Here is a 15643-nt window from a genome sequence, read left to right on the forward strand (position 1 = left end):
TGTGGTATGTCACAAATTCATAAGGCATGTTTACTTTCACTTCACAGGGACATTAAATGCTCTTCCATTAGAGGGCAGAAGGTACATAATTGGCATATGGATTCACTTTTTGTGACATATTTGTTTGGTGGTGTGCCACAGAGTTTTTATTATGACAAATGTGTGCCTGTGGCTTGGCTTGATAAAGGTTGGGTGGGAAACACTACTGGTTTAAGGTGTTGGTAGCTATGCAGTTGTTAAACGCCAGGCGCCAATCACTGTTGTCATAGTTAACTGTGATTCTGATCTCATCCTTGAAACAATTCAACTTTTCTGAATTATGTTGGAGTGTTGCTGTTTTCTACACATTGAACAAAAATATAAACGCAACACTTTCTTGAGCTAAACTCAAAGATGTAAGACTTGATATACTCACAAAATGACTCTCTCTCAAATAAACAAATAAAACAGCATATTTTCGAGTGACCTTTTACACTGGCCAGCCTATGGCACACCTATGCAAAAAAAATGGGTTGGAGGCAACTGATGGTCACACGAGACACTGACAGTTTTTCTGATGCGCCCGGAACTCCTCAATACAGTCACACTCAACTCGGCAAAGGAGAATCGCTCACTAACACAGATTTGTGAACAATATTTGAGAGAAAGACGCAAACGGTGTACAAAGAAAAGTTTCACATCTTTTAGGTCAGTTCATGAAAAATGTTAACAAAAACAAAAAGTGGTGCGTTGCTATTTTCGTTCAGCGTAGAAATCCTCACAGCTACGAGACATTACTCTGTATTAACTTCAAGTGGTTTTAGTACATACGGACAACTCCCATTATAAACAACTGCAATTAAATTGTCGTCAGGTATTCGGTAATGTTGTAATATTACTACCAAGCATTCCAGTACACATTCATGGCCTGTCAACATTAACCCAAGCCGCATGTGCGTTGACAGTGTGTTCAATGACAGTTGTTCCTAACGCTAACGGACATGGCATTAAAATAGGAACGTTTGCGAGGCCTTTACCTGGTCCATCAGACGCTGACAGGGCAGGTGAATTCAGTTTCGGCCGCTTCGAGCTCGGAGGTCCGACGTCCAGCAGGTTTTCAGCCATGTTTTTTTTTTCTTCTTCTCCCACTGGTCAGTTTCGACGAGAACCGCAATTATTGTTTGCTCGCTCAAGCCCAAAGCTTCCCGGCTAGCACATTCGCGAGTTGACAGCCTGCTAACGTTCGCTAACTGACTAACAGCTAGCTTGGACGCCAGCTATCAGCTAAGTTAACAGCTAGCGTTAGTTAGCTCCTCCGTGCTTCGCGAGTCGGTGTCTTCAAAAGAGATGCAATAGCGCCCCGCTCCGCCACCGCCATTCACCCCATGATAATCCAACACCCACATTATTAGCATTAAATACCCCAAATTCAAAGATTCCCCATGTAAATCTCCAACTTCAAGACGTCGATCCAATGAATTCAGGTGAACTGCTGCATTCCGATGAAAAGGTCGTAAATTCTAAATGTTCAAAGTACTCATTTTGGGTGACGTCAATTTGCCTCATGCAAAAAATAGCGATAAGCTCCACATAAATGCACGGCTGCACGAAAATGGGGGGGATTTTGCAATTCACTTCGAAAGCTACGGTCCGATCCCAGTTTGCGAACGGTAAACAATACTGCTCCCGAACGGCGAGAGGGCTGACTCGCCGCACTCTGAACGGGAATCGGATATACCGAGCCTTTCTGTCCGACGACCACCGATCCAGTTTCCCCTTTTTTTCCGCACAAAATGTCTCCGAGTCGAAGTTAAGATTTCATTTTCGGGGGGAGGACGCTGTCACATCGCGGAAAGCATGCTCGATTTCAACGTTAAACCCAGTGTTGGACCGAAATCCCTATTCCGAGCCACAACAAGATGGCGGCTGTTGATTCCTTCGATACAAAAAAGTTTTTTTTCTTTTCCAGATCTGCTATGAAGGGGGAGGGGCCGCGCAATCACGCCCTACGTGAAAACACCACCCTGCTTGGCCACGGGCGGCGCTGCAGTACTGTCAAAAAAATTACATGCAAGTCATTACCCGGATCCTTAATTGGTCGAAAACAATAATTTTAAACAGTCGTTCTCAACTCTTGTCACTCTGGGACTTGAATTTTCTATTTTTGCTCAGTCCTAAATTCAAATCTATTGCTCAAAAACATATGTATACCTCTCAACAAAAAGGGCTATTTGGGTGAATATTTAGGTTGAACCTAAAATGCACTATAAAATTTACAGAACATAATTTGACCAAACTTTAATGGTTTAAATAGAATCGGTATTTCAAGTTATTTTCATCATGCTATTCACATTTTGACATCAAGAACAACTGATCAACAAGACCTCACCATAGTAAGGCTTAAAACTGGATATTCTCAGAGGGAAGCGGCCCCTGAGGTAGTGTCATCAGCAGCTTGGAACAGATAGACTGGGACAGTCACAGAAAGGCAGGAAATTGGAAACACAGAATTTCATGGATCTACCAGCTGTTGTGAATTTTTCCATTCAGTTCAATGTTAGAGATGAGCAAGGTGTGCTAAAGGTACTGAAACATTGAACTGTTTGGACATGTGCATTCAAATGTTTGGAGAAGGTCAAATTAAGTTCACCTGTAAAGGTTATAGTGCATTTTACAATATACTTAACTTTTTGTGAGTATTGTATGTCATATTTTTAAACATAATTACACATGCTTACATATTCAAAGTTCCTTTCAGAACACCTTAAACTGAAGAGCATGAACTGACAACTCCATATAAAAAAAATAATTGTAGTAAAATTAAATATTTACAGTTGCACAAAATATGGCCACAAATTTTCACTTATAGTATATTTTGTTCCTGATCTCTTCTTTTTACGAAAGTCTTACCTAATATGTTCTGTGTGGGAAATCTGTATGGTACAGAGGTGTACCGAATTTGGATACATTTACCGTAATAACATTTTTGGTGCGTGCCTGTCAAAATAATGTTATTTTCCAAACAAAAGGCCGGTCTGACCCGAGGATGCACATTAAATATTTTACTGTGCAGGAGGTTCACAGTTTACAAGAGTTCTGCTCCTACATCAGCAACGTATCCCAAATTTGTACATAAGTCATAACAAGCCATTTTACACTTACACTAACGTAGTAGTAGTCATAGTTATAGAAAATATTTGTATAAAACACGTTAGGCCATAAACATACAACAATCAAATGATAAACACAAAACAATCAAATGATAACCAGTAAGTACAGTGGTAATTGCGTGTGGTTTCTTGTCCCGCTTGACCATGCCATTCGTAATCTCAAAACATTATGTCGGTACCGACGTAAACTGACGACCCACTTTAAATGTTTACATGCACACCCACTTTTGGGTCCCGGCTCACCAGTTGAGAATCACTGGTTTAAAACATGATCTTATAATTGGACGTTTATGTAATATTACTGTGTAGTCTGATGTTTCTAATGAAGAATATCAAGCTTTCAATCTTTGCTGAAAACATGAACAGTCAACAGCAAGAATCACATTGAACTTCATGAAATGCAGGCAGAAAATAAGTTGGTCAAACAGTTTTATACACACTCTACGTTCACATGTTGAAAAATAATCAAAAACTGTCTTTTGGGATCAAGGGACCATCAAAAAATACTTTAAAACAAAGCTGTAATGCTCATCTTTGACAAGAAACCATCTTTTTACAGTGTTCACAACATTTTTTCTGCTTGCAAGTTTATTTCAATCATACTGAAAAATAAAGAGTAATGAAAATCATATCCACACTCAAATAGGCACACATTGCATCAGTTGTGAGACGAGTGTCTCTTTTTCATAGTTTTCTGGCAAAGTCGGACACATGCTCATGTATAAAAACAATTGTGACAAACTAATTGCATATGTACAAACATTGAGTGCTTTGTGCAAAATGTGTACAGATAATGATCATGTGTTGATATAGGATAATGGGTAATGTGCACTAAACATACATAATACATCTCATGAGCATTAAACCAACGCATAAAGGAAAAAGCATTGTTGTCAAACAGCCCTCATTTTTGCCCCAGTGTACTTAAAAAACATAAATACATTGAAATTAAGGGTTAATTATATTGATAACCTGTCCAGATTCATTTGACAGATTGGGATTATATTGTTGCATTGATTTGAACAAGAGCTAGCAAAATGGTGAATTTGCTTGTTCCTAATTTTGCTGGCCCAAAAAAATGTGATTCCTTATTTGTGTTCAATGCAACAAGCGGTTTTTGTGATTACACAAAGGCAGCTTCCCTTTTCTTTCCTGCAAAACAGCTATTGCAATACACTTTATCAATCAATAGTGTCCTTTAAATTTGCAAAACGGAGGGACCTGAAGAATCCTGTGTGTTGCAATGTTTGTAGAGTTATCCAATAAATTATTCTCATTAAACACATTTGTCGAATGAGTGATGCTGAAATTAACAGTGTGGTGCTAAAATCCAATTAAACATACTGTGTGTCTAACAAGGTGTCAAGCTGTTATGTCTCCATAACACGACCATGTGTGTTCAATATTTAGATTGGTTATTTATCCAGTCCCATATTAGGAACACTGTAGCTCTAATAGATTAATGAAGCGTTACAGCCATAAAATAACAAAACAGAAAAACGGTAGGGGGGCAGGAGCTGATTTTGACGGGTCATTCTGAGTTGAGAAGAACATGATTGTCTTCTATTTTGCAAGGTTTGGTTATGTATCTTGTACTTTTATTCATACACAAGATGTGGCAAATATATGAAAATATTTGAACATAAAGATTTAAGATCATTGTGTAATTCGTTTATTGGCTAAAAGTAGAAGTGGCTGAGAAAATAAGCCAAGTAGACAAGGCTTTGAACCCATAAATCACTTTGTGTGACTCCAACTATTGCGACTCCAAGTTTTTATACTGTAGAGAAATGTAATGCGATGCGTAACCACACGCTACATACTGATGTATATTTATACACCATAGTATTTTGTTGATAAGGCACTAGTTGCGGGGGAAGCGGCTCAGAAAATGGATGGATGGATGGATGGCACTAGTTGTACAGTTTGGATTGCACAAGTGCAAGGGTACTGATTATGATAAATCATTTCGGACAGTTCCCCTAATTCTGCATTTTTACAAACTATTGATGACAAACAATGACTTAAATTAATATTGACTTATTAAATTGTTCCACACAATTGTATTATGTAAGTTAAACACAAAAACATAATTGCTGTATTTTTTGTTTAACTAAAGATATGTGCGGAGTCAAAAGACTATTTTTTTGTGTATTTGTGTGTTGTATTGAGTTACAAACACCACAGATATATAAAGATGTAATTAAACTTTTATCAATGCATGCTATTGCCCAATGCACTGCAATCAATGCAACACTTTTGTGCCTATTGCTCCGACTAGATCTGTGTTTATTAACTTAATTAAGGAAAACGCTTTCTCACGGATATAAGAAAACAAGTGCTTCATTTGATGCCAACGCCACCACAATAACCGAGACAGGCAGTTAATGCGGGGTTGAAAAATAATAAAAATATAACACTTATTAAAAGAAATGTAGATACCACCCTGAACATACAACCATCTATTCTCAGCATTATACCATACATTCTGAAAAGCGAACTCCTCACAAATACACTCATACCTTTAGGCACCACAAAACAATCAACTCATTTAGGCTGTGATGCACCTAAAGATCACACAATTAAAGTGGCACAACATTAAGTATTGATACAGGAGAGGCCCCCTCAATTAAGAGACTGTCTCCCACATGTTTAACAACAATCACACAGAATGATGGAGAAAACTGAAATATTGAATGATGATAAGCGGGGGACTGACCAATGTGTTATTTTGTCATCTGACTAAGGCAACAAATGAATGTTCTGTGTTTTGATTTTCTGATGTGAACAAACCTTTTGTCTACACAGTGATTGTCTCTCACAGTCCCACTTGATGTACTTACGACTCCACTCAAAAGCTTTTCAATACTATACACCTGTCTTTGCATGAGGAGATGACTGTTTAAAGCTGTGCAATGCATTCAGTGATGTAATTTGTTATAATTCAGACTTTTTGCAGATCTCGTCAGACTGCAAAGTGGAGTTTGCTGTGTGGCCTTTACCTTCAATGAGTTAAAGTTAAAATCAACCATTTCACAGGCCTAAAAGAGTGTGTGTTTCATGCCCATTTGAAAGATCTTGGGTCACAGTATCAAGTCTAGTTAAAGTGCCTTCCTGCTATTTGTGATGATCTCCCTTTTCCCCTAATTTAAATGTTATACAATTTTATGTTGTGCTTTTGATTGTACTTTGTGAGAGAAAATATATTTTGTTTTAGCTATTTCACTTCTAAAAACAAGTGGTCGAGGAAAAAACATTGTGCAAGACCTGTGCTTAAATGTGCATGTACAACAAAATCAAACCTATGCAGCCTGCTTTGCAGCATATTCTCTTAAAAATGTGAGCACAATACTGTAAATAGCCCTCATGTCAAAGTAGAATACATAGAAAAAGTTAACACTGCTTCATGTGATTCCCTCATTCTTCCCATAGTTCCTTGCTTAGCCTATAATGCTGCATTGGCACCTATTATTATGAATCTAAAATGATTTTCCATTAAGTAAGATCAAGATCAAGTTAAAATGGTATGGCACAACAATCATGATATTTTTTTTATTTTATTTTTTTTCCCTCCTTGCACTGAAAATAAAAGTGTGACGTAAGAAACCACAGTGTTCGGCAGTCTACATGTTAACTTTGTTCGTTATTCATATTTGTTCTGTTCTAGTCCCGAAGGCACTTAATTACAATGTGAATTTAAAAAAAAAACAATACCAACAAAATATGGTTTTGCCCCTTTTGGCCGTCATCCTTCTCTACTGTGCTCAACACAGGTTCAGTCCACTGCAACACTAAATTCCATTTAACAACGCAAGTCGCAGATTTTCCTCTTCTACCTCAACTTTTTGGCTGGACCAGAAAACAGCCCTGGATTAATAGCAGCTGGGATAGCAGGGGGTTCGGGGGGGAGATTAGGAGGATCAGAGGCGGGCGTAAAACTCCTCGTTGAGTCTCGTTAGCTCATCCACCTCCTCCACTATAGCCTCCTCTCCATTTGACGGCACATGAGGGGACACTTGTGCACCTTCTGAGGCTACCAGGTCAGAGGTGGTGCGAGGGGAGTGATGGTCTTTGGTGGCAGACTCCCCAGCTTGGTGTGAAGCGTCCCTATATCCTTCCTTCCTTGCTTCTGTGGACGAAGCCAAGACCGTCTTGGGCCTTACTGCACTTGGCAAGTGTGGAGGAAGTGTGGACGGAGAGGAAGAAGGCTGAGTGACCGCTGCCTGGGTAACAGCTGATGTAGTGTTTGTCAATGATGCCACTGGCGAGGGTCCGACCCAGGCACTAAACTCCTGTTTATCTTGGCACATACACTCTCCATTTTTAGGGAAGAGAAATGTCCTCATTTGGCCTTTTCCCTTCACATTCACAGTACCTCTATAGTCAAACTCCAAGCCCATGGCGCTGAGCACAGCGTGGCTTTCTTCGCTCACCTGCACCCGACACTCCACACCAGTGGAGTCCATGCGGCTGGCAATGTTGACCGTGTCTCCCCAGATGTCGTAGAGCAGCTTAGTGGTGCCAATCACCCCCGCCGTCAGTGGCCCATGGTTGAATCCGATGCGGAGCTTGAAACCGAACCCCAGCATGTTCTTGTTGAAGTCATCCAGTACGCCCATCATCTCCAGGGCAAAGCTGAACAGTGCCCTCAGGTGAGCGTGCGGAGAATCCTCTTCATACTCCGCCAGTTGCTGGACATTTAGCCCAGATGCCGCCATGTAAGTGGCACCGATTGTCTTGATTTTTTCCACGCTCTTGAATTCAGGTTTTCGAAGAAGCTCATCAAAGTCTCCAATTAACTCATTGAGAACACGGTAGCACTCTTTGCCACCCTCGTAGCTCTCCTCATAGAACTCACTGAAATTTACAATACTGGCAAAGATCACGCCCACACTGTCATGGTTTTTGGAGTAGCTCTGTGTCACCTGGGAAAAAATAAACAACAAAGTATCAGAAATTTGTACTACTGCAATATTGCATCATCATTTCATTTCTTAAAATACCACTAATAAGCACTGATGAAATGTGATAGTCTTCTAAAACATGTTTAAACAGTTTAGGATTTTAAAGAAGAACTATCAGCTTATGTCTTAACATTTTTGCGTGACATTTTGATAAAAACCTTGAGCTGGTCAGCGACATGGATGGGGATTATGTTGCCAAGTAACCACTCTGCCTGGTCCCGCATCGTCTGGATCTTGGAGCGGTGCTTGTCAGCCTCCACGTTGCCATGGTAATGCAAACGGTAGCTGACCTCAAACTCACGGTTTAGGAACCAGACGAGGAGAAGAAGCAGAAAGAAGGCAAGAACTGCTTCTGGCACCAGAAGATCAAGAGGTCTTAGAGGAGGATGATGGTCTGATTGTGAAGTTGACCCAACATTCGGTAATATGGAGATGTTCAATCTGAGGGACAGAATAAATGGGAAGTCATAAACAATTGCTTCAAAATCAAATGCAACATGGATAAAGGCTGTAGAGAAGACTTGAAATCACTAAAAGAGGAATGGGATAACTCGCCACACAGTATAATTTTGAGAAATCTATAAAAATACAGTTTAATATCAAGCCCCTCATATGTAGCTTGAAGCCTCCTCACACACTGAAGTTTTTCTTTTTCCCCTCAATGAGCACCACCAAATAACACTCATACCTCACTGACCAACACAATTAATTTAAGCAGTTTAGTTTATGGTTTCCACTGTCAGAAGTTGTGAAAAGTACCAAGATAGGAAACAACATAATTGCAATAACGTTTTGGCACCTTTTGTGGGTGTAACAGTGGAACTAAAACCAAATTGATCAGTCAACAGAGAATCCACACTTCCGTACTTAATTTGTTTCCACACTGCCACAGGTATCGCGTTGCCCCCACACAACCTGCTATGAAAATTCAAGACAGATCTGCAAGCTTCCCCTTTTGTCTGCTGTTGTTAAATATAATCGACTTCCTCAGAAACCCATAAGTGGTCTGTGAGTAACTAAGTAATAAAGGCCATATTCTTCCCTTTGCGGTTAAGTCGTATTTTTACGTGCCTGGCTTGCACACCTTCCATCTACCCGCATTATCCCATCCAGGCTTCTGAAACCCTAGCATTTGTAACCTGAAAATGTGTGCACAGCCTCCAAAGAGGTGAGAGGTGCTACTAATTGAAGTTTGAGACTGGCTGTAAATCATGGCACATGGAGTTTTCCCGAGACTTGTGAATATCATAGAAAACCATTTGGAAAATATAGCACACTTTCAATATGAAAATAACTTCTGTAGCGGATGTGTCATTGTCAGTGAGACGTCTGCACCGCGTTGTTTAACGCGCTATACTTTAAGGAGAGTATGTGGGGGTTTTGTCATGAACGGAATAAAGGACAGGACCCAAAATGCACAACTCCAATTCAAATGGACAATTTCACAAAGAGAGGTTTAATAAACGGGAGGAGGTCGGTATACAGGTAGACAATCCGAAAAGGCAACAGTATCCAAAAAATGTGAGGCAAAAAGGCAAGGTCAATAATCAGAACAGGGTCTAGGCTTACTATGAGTCGGTGACGTGGAAACAAGGAATGCTGGAACGTGACAACAAGGTACAATGAACTGGTGACCAGAAATAATGAGACACGAGGTTAAATGCATGGGGTAATTAGGGTTACCGAGGCACAGGTGGGGAAGATGCTCTCAGGAGCGGGTGTGTACGAGACAGGGCGAAGACAGTAACCATAACACACATCCATGACAGGTTTTTGTTTTGTTTTTTTATTCGGTATGAAATAAATCCAATAAAAGTAATTTAATCAGAATACTATGCTTATGACTGAACGCATGTTTGGAGGTCCATCAAAACAGCTCTCAACAGTTTGCCCAACCAATCTACATGTGCTTTATGGACATGGAAAAGGGATTCGACTGTGTCCCCCGAGGGCTCTCGTTGGGGGAGTACGGGGCACTGGACCCCCTAATATGGGCTGTCCAGTCCTTGTACAACTCGTGTCAGAGCTTGGTCAGCATTGCCGGCAGTAGTGTTGTTTCCAGTGTGGGTTGGACGCCGCTAAGGCTGCCCTTTGTCACCGATTCTGTTCATAACCTTAATGGACACAATTTCTAGGTGCTGCCAAGGCGCTAGGGGGACCAGTTTAGTGACCTCAGAATTATATCTCTGCTTTTTGGATATGATTTGGTTCTTTTGAGGACATCAAGGGGTGATCTTCAACTCACACTGTAGCAGTTTACAGCAGAGTGGGAAGCAAATCTGAGACCATGATACTCCGTCGGAAAAAGGTGAAGTGCCCTCTCCACGTCGGGAATGAGATCCTGCCTCAAGTGGAGGAGTTCAAGTACAGTGGTGTGGAAAAAGTGCACTCTTCCTGATTTCTTATTTTTTTGCACGTTTGTCACACTTAAATGTTTCCCATCAACAAACAAATTTAAATATTAGTCAAAGACAACACAAGTAAACACAAAATGCAGTTTTTATTTTTTTTTTTATTATTAAGGGAGAAAAAAGCCAACCCTATATGGCCCTGTGTGAAAAAGTGATAAACCCCCCCCGTTAAATCATAACTGTGATTTATCATTCCTGAGTTCAATTTCTCTAGCCACACCTAGCCCTGATACTGCCACACCTGTTCTCAATCAAGAAATCACTATAATAGGACTTGCCTGACAAAGTGAAGTAGACAAAAAGATCATCAAAAGCTAGACATCATGCCAAGATCAAAATAAATTCAGGAACAAATGAGAAAGAAAGTCATTGAGCTCTATCAGTGTAGAAAATGTTATAGACCCATTTCTAAAGCTTTGGGATTCCAGTGAACCACAGTGAGAGCCATTATCCACAAATGGCGAAAACATAGAACAGTGGTGAACATTCCTAGGAGTGGCTGGCTGACCAAAATTTTCCCAAGAGCGCAGCAACGATTCATCCACGAGGTCACAAAAGACCCCACAACAACATCCAAAGAACAGCAGGCCTCACTTGCCTCAGTTAAGGTCAATGTTCATGACTCCACCATACGAAAGAGACTGGGCAAAATGGCTTGCACGGCCGAGTTCCAAGACTCAAACCACTGCTGAGCAAAAAGAACATTAAGGCTCGTCTCAGTTTTGCCATAAGACATCTTAATGATCCCAACACTTTTACAAAAAATACTCTGTGGTCTGACGAGACATAAGTTGAACCTTTTAGAAGGTGTGTGTCCCATTACATCTGGCGTAAAAGTAACACTACATTTCCGAAAAAGAACATCATACCAACAGTAAAATATGGTGGTGGCAGTGTGGTGGTCTGGTGATGCTTTGGTTCTTCAGGACCTGGAAGACTTGCTGTGATAAACGGAACCATGAATTCTGCTGTCTACCAAAAAAATCCGGAAGGAGAATGTCCCGCCATCTGTTCGTGACCTCAAGCTGAAATTAACTTGGGTCCTGCAGCAGGACAATCATCCAAAACATGATCCACCTCTAAATGGCTGAAGAAAAACAAAATTAAGACTTTGGAGTGGCCTAGTCAAAATCCTGACCTGAAGACTATTGAAATGCTGTAGGATGACCTTAAAAAAGCGGTTCATGCTCAAAATCGCTCCTACATGGCTGAATTACAATAATTCTGCAAAGATGAGTGGTCCAAAATTCCTTCACAGCGCTGTAAGAGACTCATTGCAAGTTATTGCAAACGCTTGATTGCAGTTGTTCCTTAATAATAAAAACCTTAATTTAAAATCTGCATTTTGTGTTAACTTGTGTTGTCTTTGACTATTTTTTAAATTAGTTTGATGATGGGAAACATTTACATGTGACAAACATGGAAAAAAATAAGAAATCAGGAAGGGGCAAACACTTTTTCACTTTTGTACCATCGGTTCCTATTTACAAGTGAGGGAAGAATGGCACGCGAGACGAACAGGTGTCGCAGCATCTGCTCTGCAGTCATGCAGACTCTGTATCAGTCTGTCGTGGTGAGACGGAGCCGAGCCGAAAGGCCAAGCTCTCAATTTACCGGTCGATCTACGTTCCTACCCTCACCTATGGTCACAAGCTGTGACCGAAAGAACAAGATCACGGCTACAAGCTGCCGAAATTAGTTTCCTCCATAGGGTGTCCAGGCTTTCCCTTAGAGATAGGGTGAGAAGCTTGGTCATCCGGGAGGGGCTCAGAGTAGAGCCGCTGCTCCTCCACAGATGAGGTGGCTCAGGCATCTTGTTAGGATGACTCCTGCACAGCTCCCTGGTGAGGTGTTCTGGACACATCCCATTAGAAGGAGGCCCTGGGGTCGACCCTGGACACACTGGAGAGACTATGTCTACCGGTCGGCCTGGGAATGCCTCGGTATCCCTCCGGAAGAGCTGGACGATGTGGCCGGAGAGAGGGAAGTGTGGCTTAAGTTGCTGCCCCCGCAACCCAATCCCAGATAAGCGGGAGGGAGGGAGGGAGGGAGGGAGGGAGGGAGATAGATAGATAGATAGAGAGACAGACAGACAGACAGACAGACAGACAGACAGACAGAGTCTCAAGTGCACCACACTACACCAACAGGAACGTGTCAAACAGATAACCAGTGCAGACGGTATGAGTCATTACCAACAAAAGTGACATTTAGCAGCCATTACTGCGGGTGCACAGAGAGAGTGATAAGGACGGAGGAATTGGGCAGAAAAAGACTGGGTAAAAGCCACCTGAAAGCTGCAGTTATGAAAACTATAAAAAGCAAGCCATTGCTCCTGTTGACCCTATATAATAATAATAATGTCACTCATCCATCATACACCTCTGTTCCCATGGAGACACTCACCCATGAACTGGCAAGTTGTTATTACTGGAGCTGAAAGAGGAAAGTGGTGTCAATCAGAACTTCTGTCACATAAAGCTAACACACACATATACACATCTCTTTGTCCAAACAAACTAGGAGTACACTAATAACACAGTGTAATATTATCAATTGTACAACGAATACACATTTGGAGTTTGAGAAAAACTGATATGTCCGAGAGAAATCACTGCTATAAATATACAGCGGCAGAAATACTTCCAAAGGTGCTATTGACCTGAAAATTTAACCAGATGTTTGGAACAACTCAAGTAATCCATACATACAAAGAAAGTAGAACAAATAAACTCAGAAATTAAGCTGTGTTAAAAATGTGAAATGACACAGGGAAAAAGTATTGAACACGCCATCTTGTATTTATTTAATACTTTGTGCAAAAGCCTTTGTTTGCAATGACAGGTTCAAGACGCCTCATGTATGGAGAAACTAGTCGCATGAATTGCTCTGGCGGGATTTTGGCCCATTCTTCCACACAAGCAGTCTTCAAATCTTGAAAGTTCCGTGGGCTTCTTTGAATTTCAGTTCTTTCCAAAGAGTTTTGATTCAAGTCAGGTGATTGACTGGGCCGTTCGAGCAGCTTTATTTTTTTTCTTTGAAACCAATTGAGTTTCCTTGGCAGATTGATTTGGATCATTATCCTGCTGAAATGTCCACCCTTGTTTCATTTTCATCATCCTCGTAGATGGGAGCAGATTTTTGTCAAGAATGTCTCGGTACATTTGCCCATTCATCCTTCCTTCAATAATGTGAACTTTACCAGCACCATTTCCATCATGTTCCCACCACCGAACTTTTTTAGGGTGATGTGCAGTGCCATTTCTCCTCCAAACATGTTGTGCATTATGGCATTCAAACAGTTAAATTTTGCTCTCATCCGACCAGACTATATTCTCCCAGTATTTAACTGGCTTGTCCAAATGTTGTTTGGCAAACTTTAAATGAGCTTTGACATGCGTTTTTCCTCAGCAATGGGGTCAATGGGGCAAGCGTGCATACAGGCTATGGCGGCGGAGTACATTACTCACTGTTTTCCTTGTGACAACAATATCTGTTAATTCCAGGTCTTTTTGAAGCTCTCCTCTCTTGGACAACTCTTCTGATTATTCTTTGCACTGTCACAAATCTTGCGAAGAGCACCTGATCGAGGCAAATTAATGGTGGTATTACCATACTCAAAATGGCGGCATTTTGAGTAACAAGCAAAGTAATACCACCTGACAGATTGTGTCCTTTCACATTTTTACACACATTTTTAATTTTTGATCTTATTTGTTCAACTTTCTTTGTATGTATGGATTACTTGGGTTGTTTCCAACATCCGGTAAAATGTTCAGGTCAATAGCACCTTTGGAAGTATATTTAGTGAGAAAAATGCTGACGTGTTAAATACTTATTTCAGTCGCTGTAATTGTAGTAAGCAATAGTGGTAGTTTGACTGATACTTTTAACTGGACTACTTGCGAAGTTACAAACTACATGTACAGAAGGAAAATTTATTTATTGGCATGCAAGTCTTCTTCCATGACCACGACAGTGCGACCCTTCAAAAAGAACTTCTCTTTTACAGTAGGCGGGATACAATTGGTACAAGCATATTCACCTGTACCTGTGCAAGGGGCTATAAAGCAACAGCAATATGGCGATCCCAGTAGCAGTGGCCAGGACCGACCGCATCCAAAAACTGAGTTGACAGAAGTTGCAGTATTGGATGATGGCGATGATAGTTGCACAGCACAAGAACATTGTCAGCTAGAGGAACGAGGGGAAAAAAAGGAATTTCAAACAACTAGCAACCTCTTAAGTACCCTGTAAAATTAATTCTGGGATTTGTTTCTAAATACAAACCCCAATTCCAATGATGTTGGGATGTTGTGTAAAACATAAAAACAGAATACAATGGTTTTCAAATCTTTTTCAACCTATGTTCAATTGAATACACTAAAACGACACGATATTTAATGTTGGAACTGATTAACTTGATTGTTTTTTTTTTGCAAATATTCACTCATTTTAAATTTTATGCCTGCAACACACTCTAAAAAAAGATAGGACAGGGGCATGTTTACCATTGTGTTACATCACCTTTCCGGTTAACAAAACTCAATAACAGACATGCAAACACCTAAGGCATGAAAAAGGTGACCAAAAAACAAAACATTGTAGGCTGGCTTATCTAGTGTTAATACCTATGCCCGGGAAGCCCAATAGAAGACGTTGTCTGCCGTTCCAATACTTTTGAAGGGGACTGTATACGTCATTAAAAGGCAACAAACATCACAATTGTTCGACAAAACAGATGCCACAAAACGGCAACGGCAGACATAGCAGCAGAAAACAGTTTGTGACGAAAAAAAAGATGCTTTTGAACTGATAAATATAAGATAATGGTGGCGCCGATTGCCCAAAATCCTTGAAATTGCCACAAATGCGTCATAATGAGAGCTAAGCGAGGGGCCATATTTACTTCAATCAACACGGCGCCTAGTGTATATACGCATGCGCAATGTGACCTCCTCTTTTATGCACGAGTGTGACGTCATGAACGCCTTCTGGCCACAGTAGAAGCCGCATGCCACTCATGCCAGAGTAGCATCTGCTCCATTTGCACACTGATTGAGGAGTATCTGTAACATTTGCACAACCATTGTCCCAGATTATCGCAGTACTCGTCACT

General features: G+C 40.8%; 2 protein-coding genes across 7 annotated transcripts in view; both read right to left on the minus strand.

Annotated features, from left to right (window-relative positions):
* Positions 1 to 1937, minus strand: part of crebbpa (CREB binding protein a) — a 92624-nt gene extending 90687 nt beyond the window's left edge. For 4 of the 5 annotated variants that reach the window (XM_061769449.1, XM_061769448.1, XM_061769447.1 and 1 more), the window contains exon 1: positions 1017 to 1937. In XM_061769449.1, coding sequence (XP_061625433.1) covers positions 1017 to 1104 — 88 coding nt within the window. In that variant the 5' untranslated portion in view covers positions 1105 to 1937. The remainder of the gene's footprint in view (positions 1 to 1016) is intronic. The other variant, XM_061769450.1, reaches the window with a different exon arrangement.
* Positions 1938 to 3561: 1624 nt separating this feature from the next.
* Positions 3562 to 15643, minus strand: part of adcy9 (adenylate cyclase 9) — a 41710-nt gene continuing 29628 nt past the window's right edge. The window contains exons 9-12 of one of the 2 annotated variants that reach the window (XM_061769452.1): positions 14570 to 14718; positions 12931 to 12960; positions 8272 to 8554; positions 3562 to 8074 (exon numbers count right to left, since the gene is read on the minus strand). In XM_061769452.1, coding sequence (XP_061625436.1) covers positions 7070 to 8074; positions 8272 to 8554; positions 12931 to 12960; positions 14570 to 14718 — 1467 coding nt within the window. In that variant the 3' untranslated portion in view covers positions 3562 to 7069. The remainder of the gene's footprint in view (positions 8075 to 8271; positions 8555 to 12930; positions 12961 to 14569; positions 14719 to 15643) is intronic. The other variant, XM_061769453.1, reaches the window with a different exon arrangement.

Source organism: Phyllopteryx taeniolatus, chromosome 4, assembly GCF_024500385.1.
Source record: "Phyllopteryx taeniolatus isolate TA_2022b chromosome 4, UOR_Ptae_1.2, whole genome shotgun sequence".
In the NCBI taxonomy this organism is placed as follows: Eukaryota; Metazoa; Chordata; class Actinopteri; order Syngnathiformes; family Syngnathidae; genus Phyllopteryx; species Phyllopteryx taeniolatus.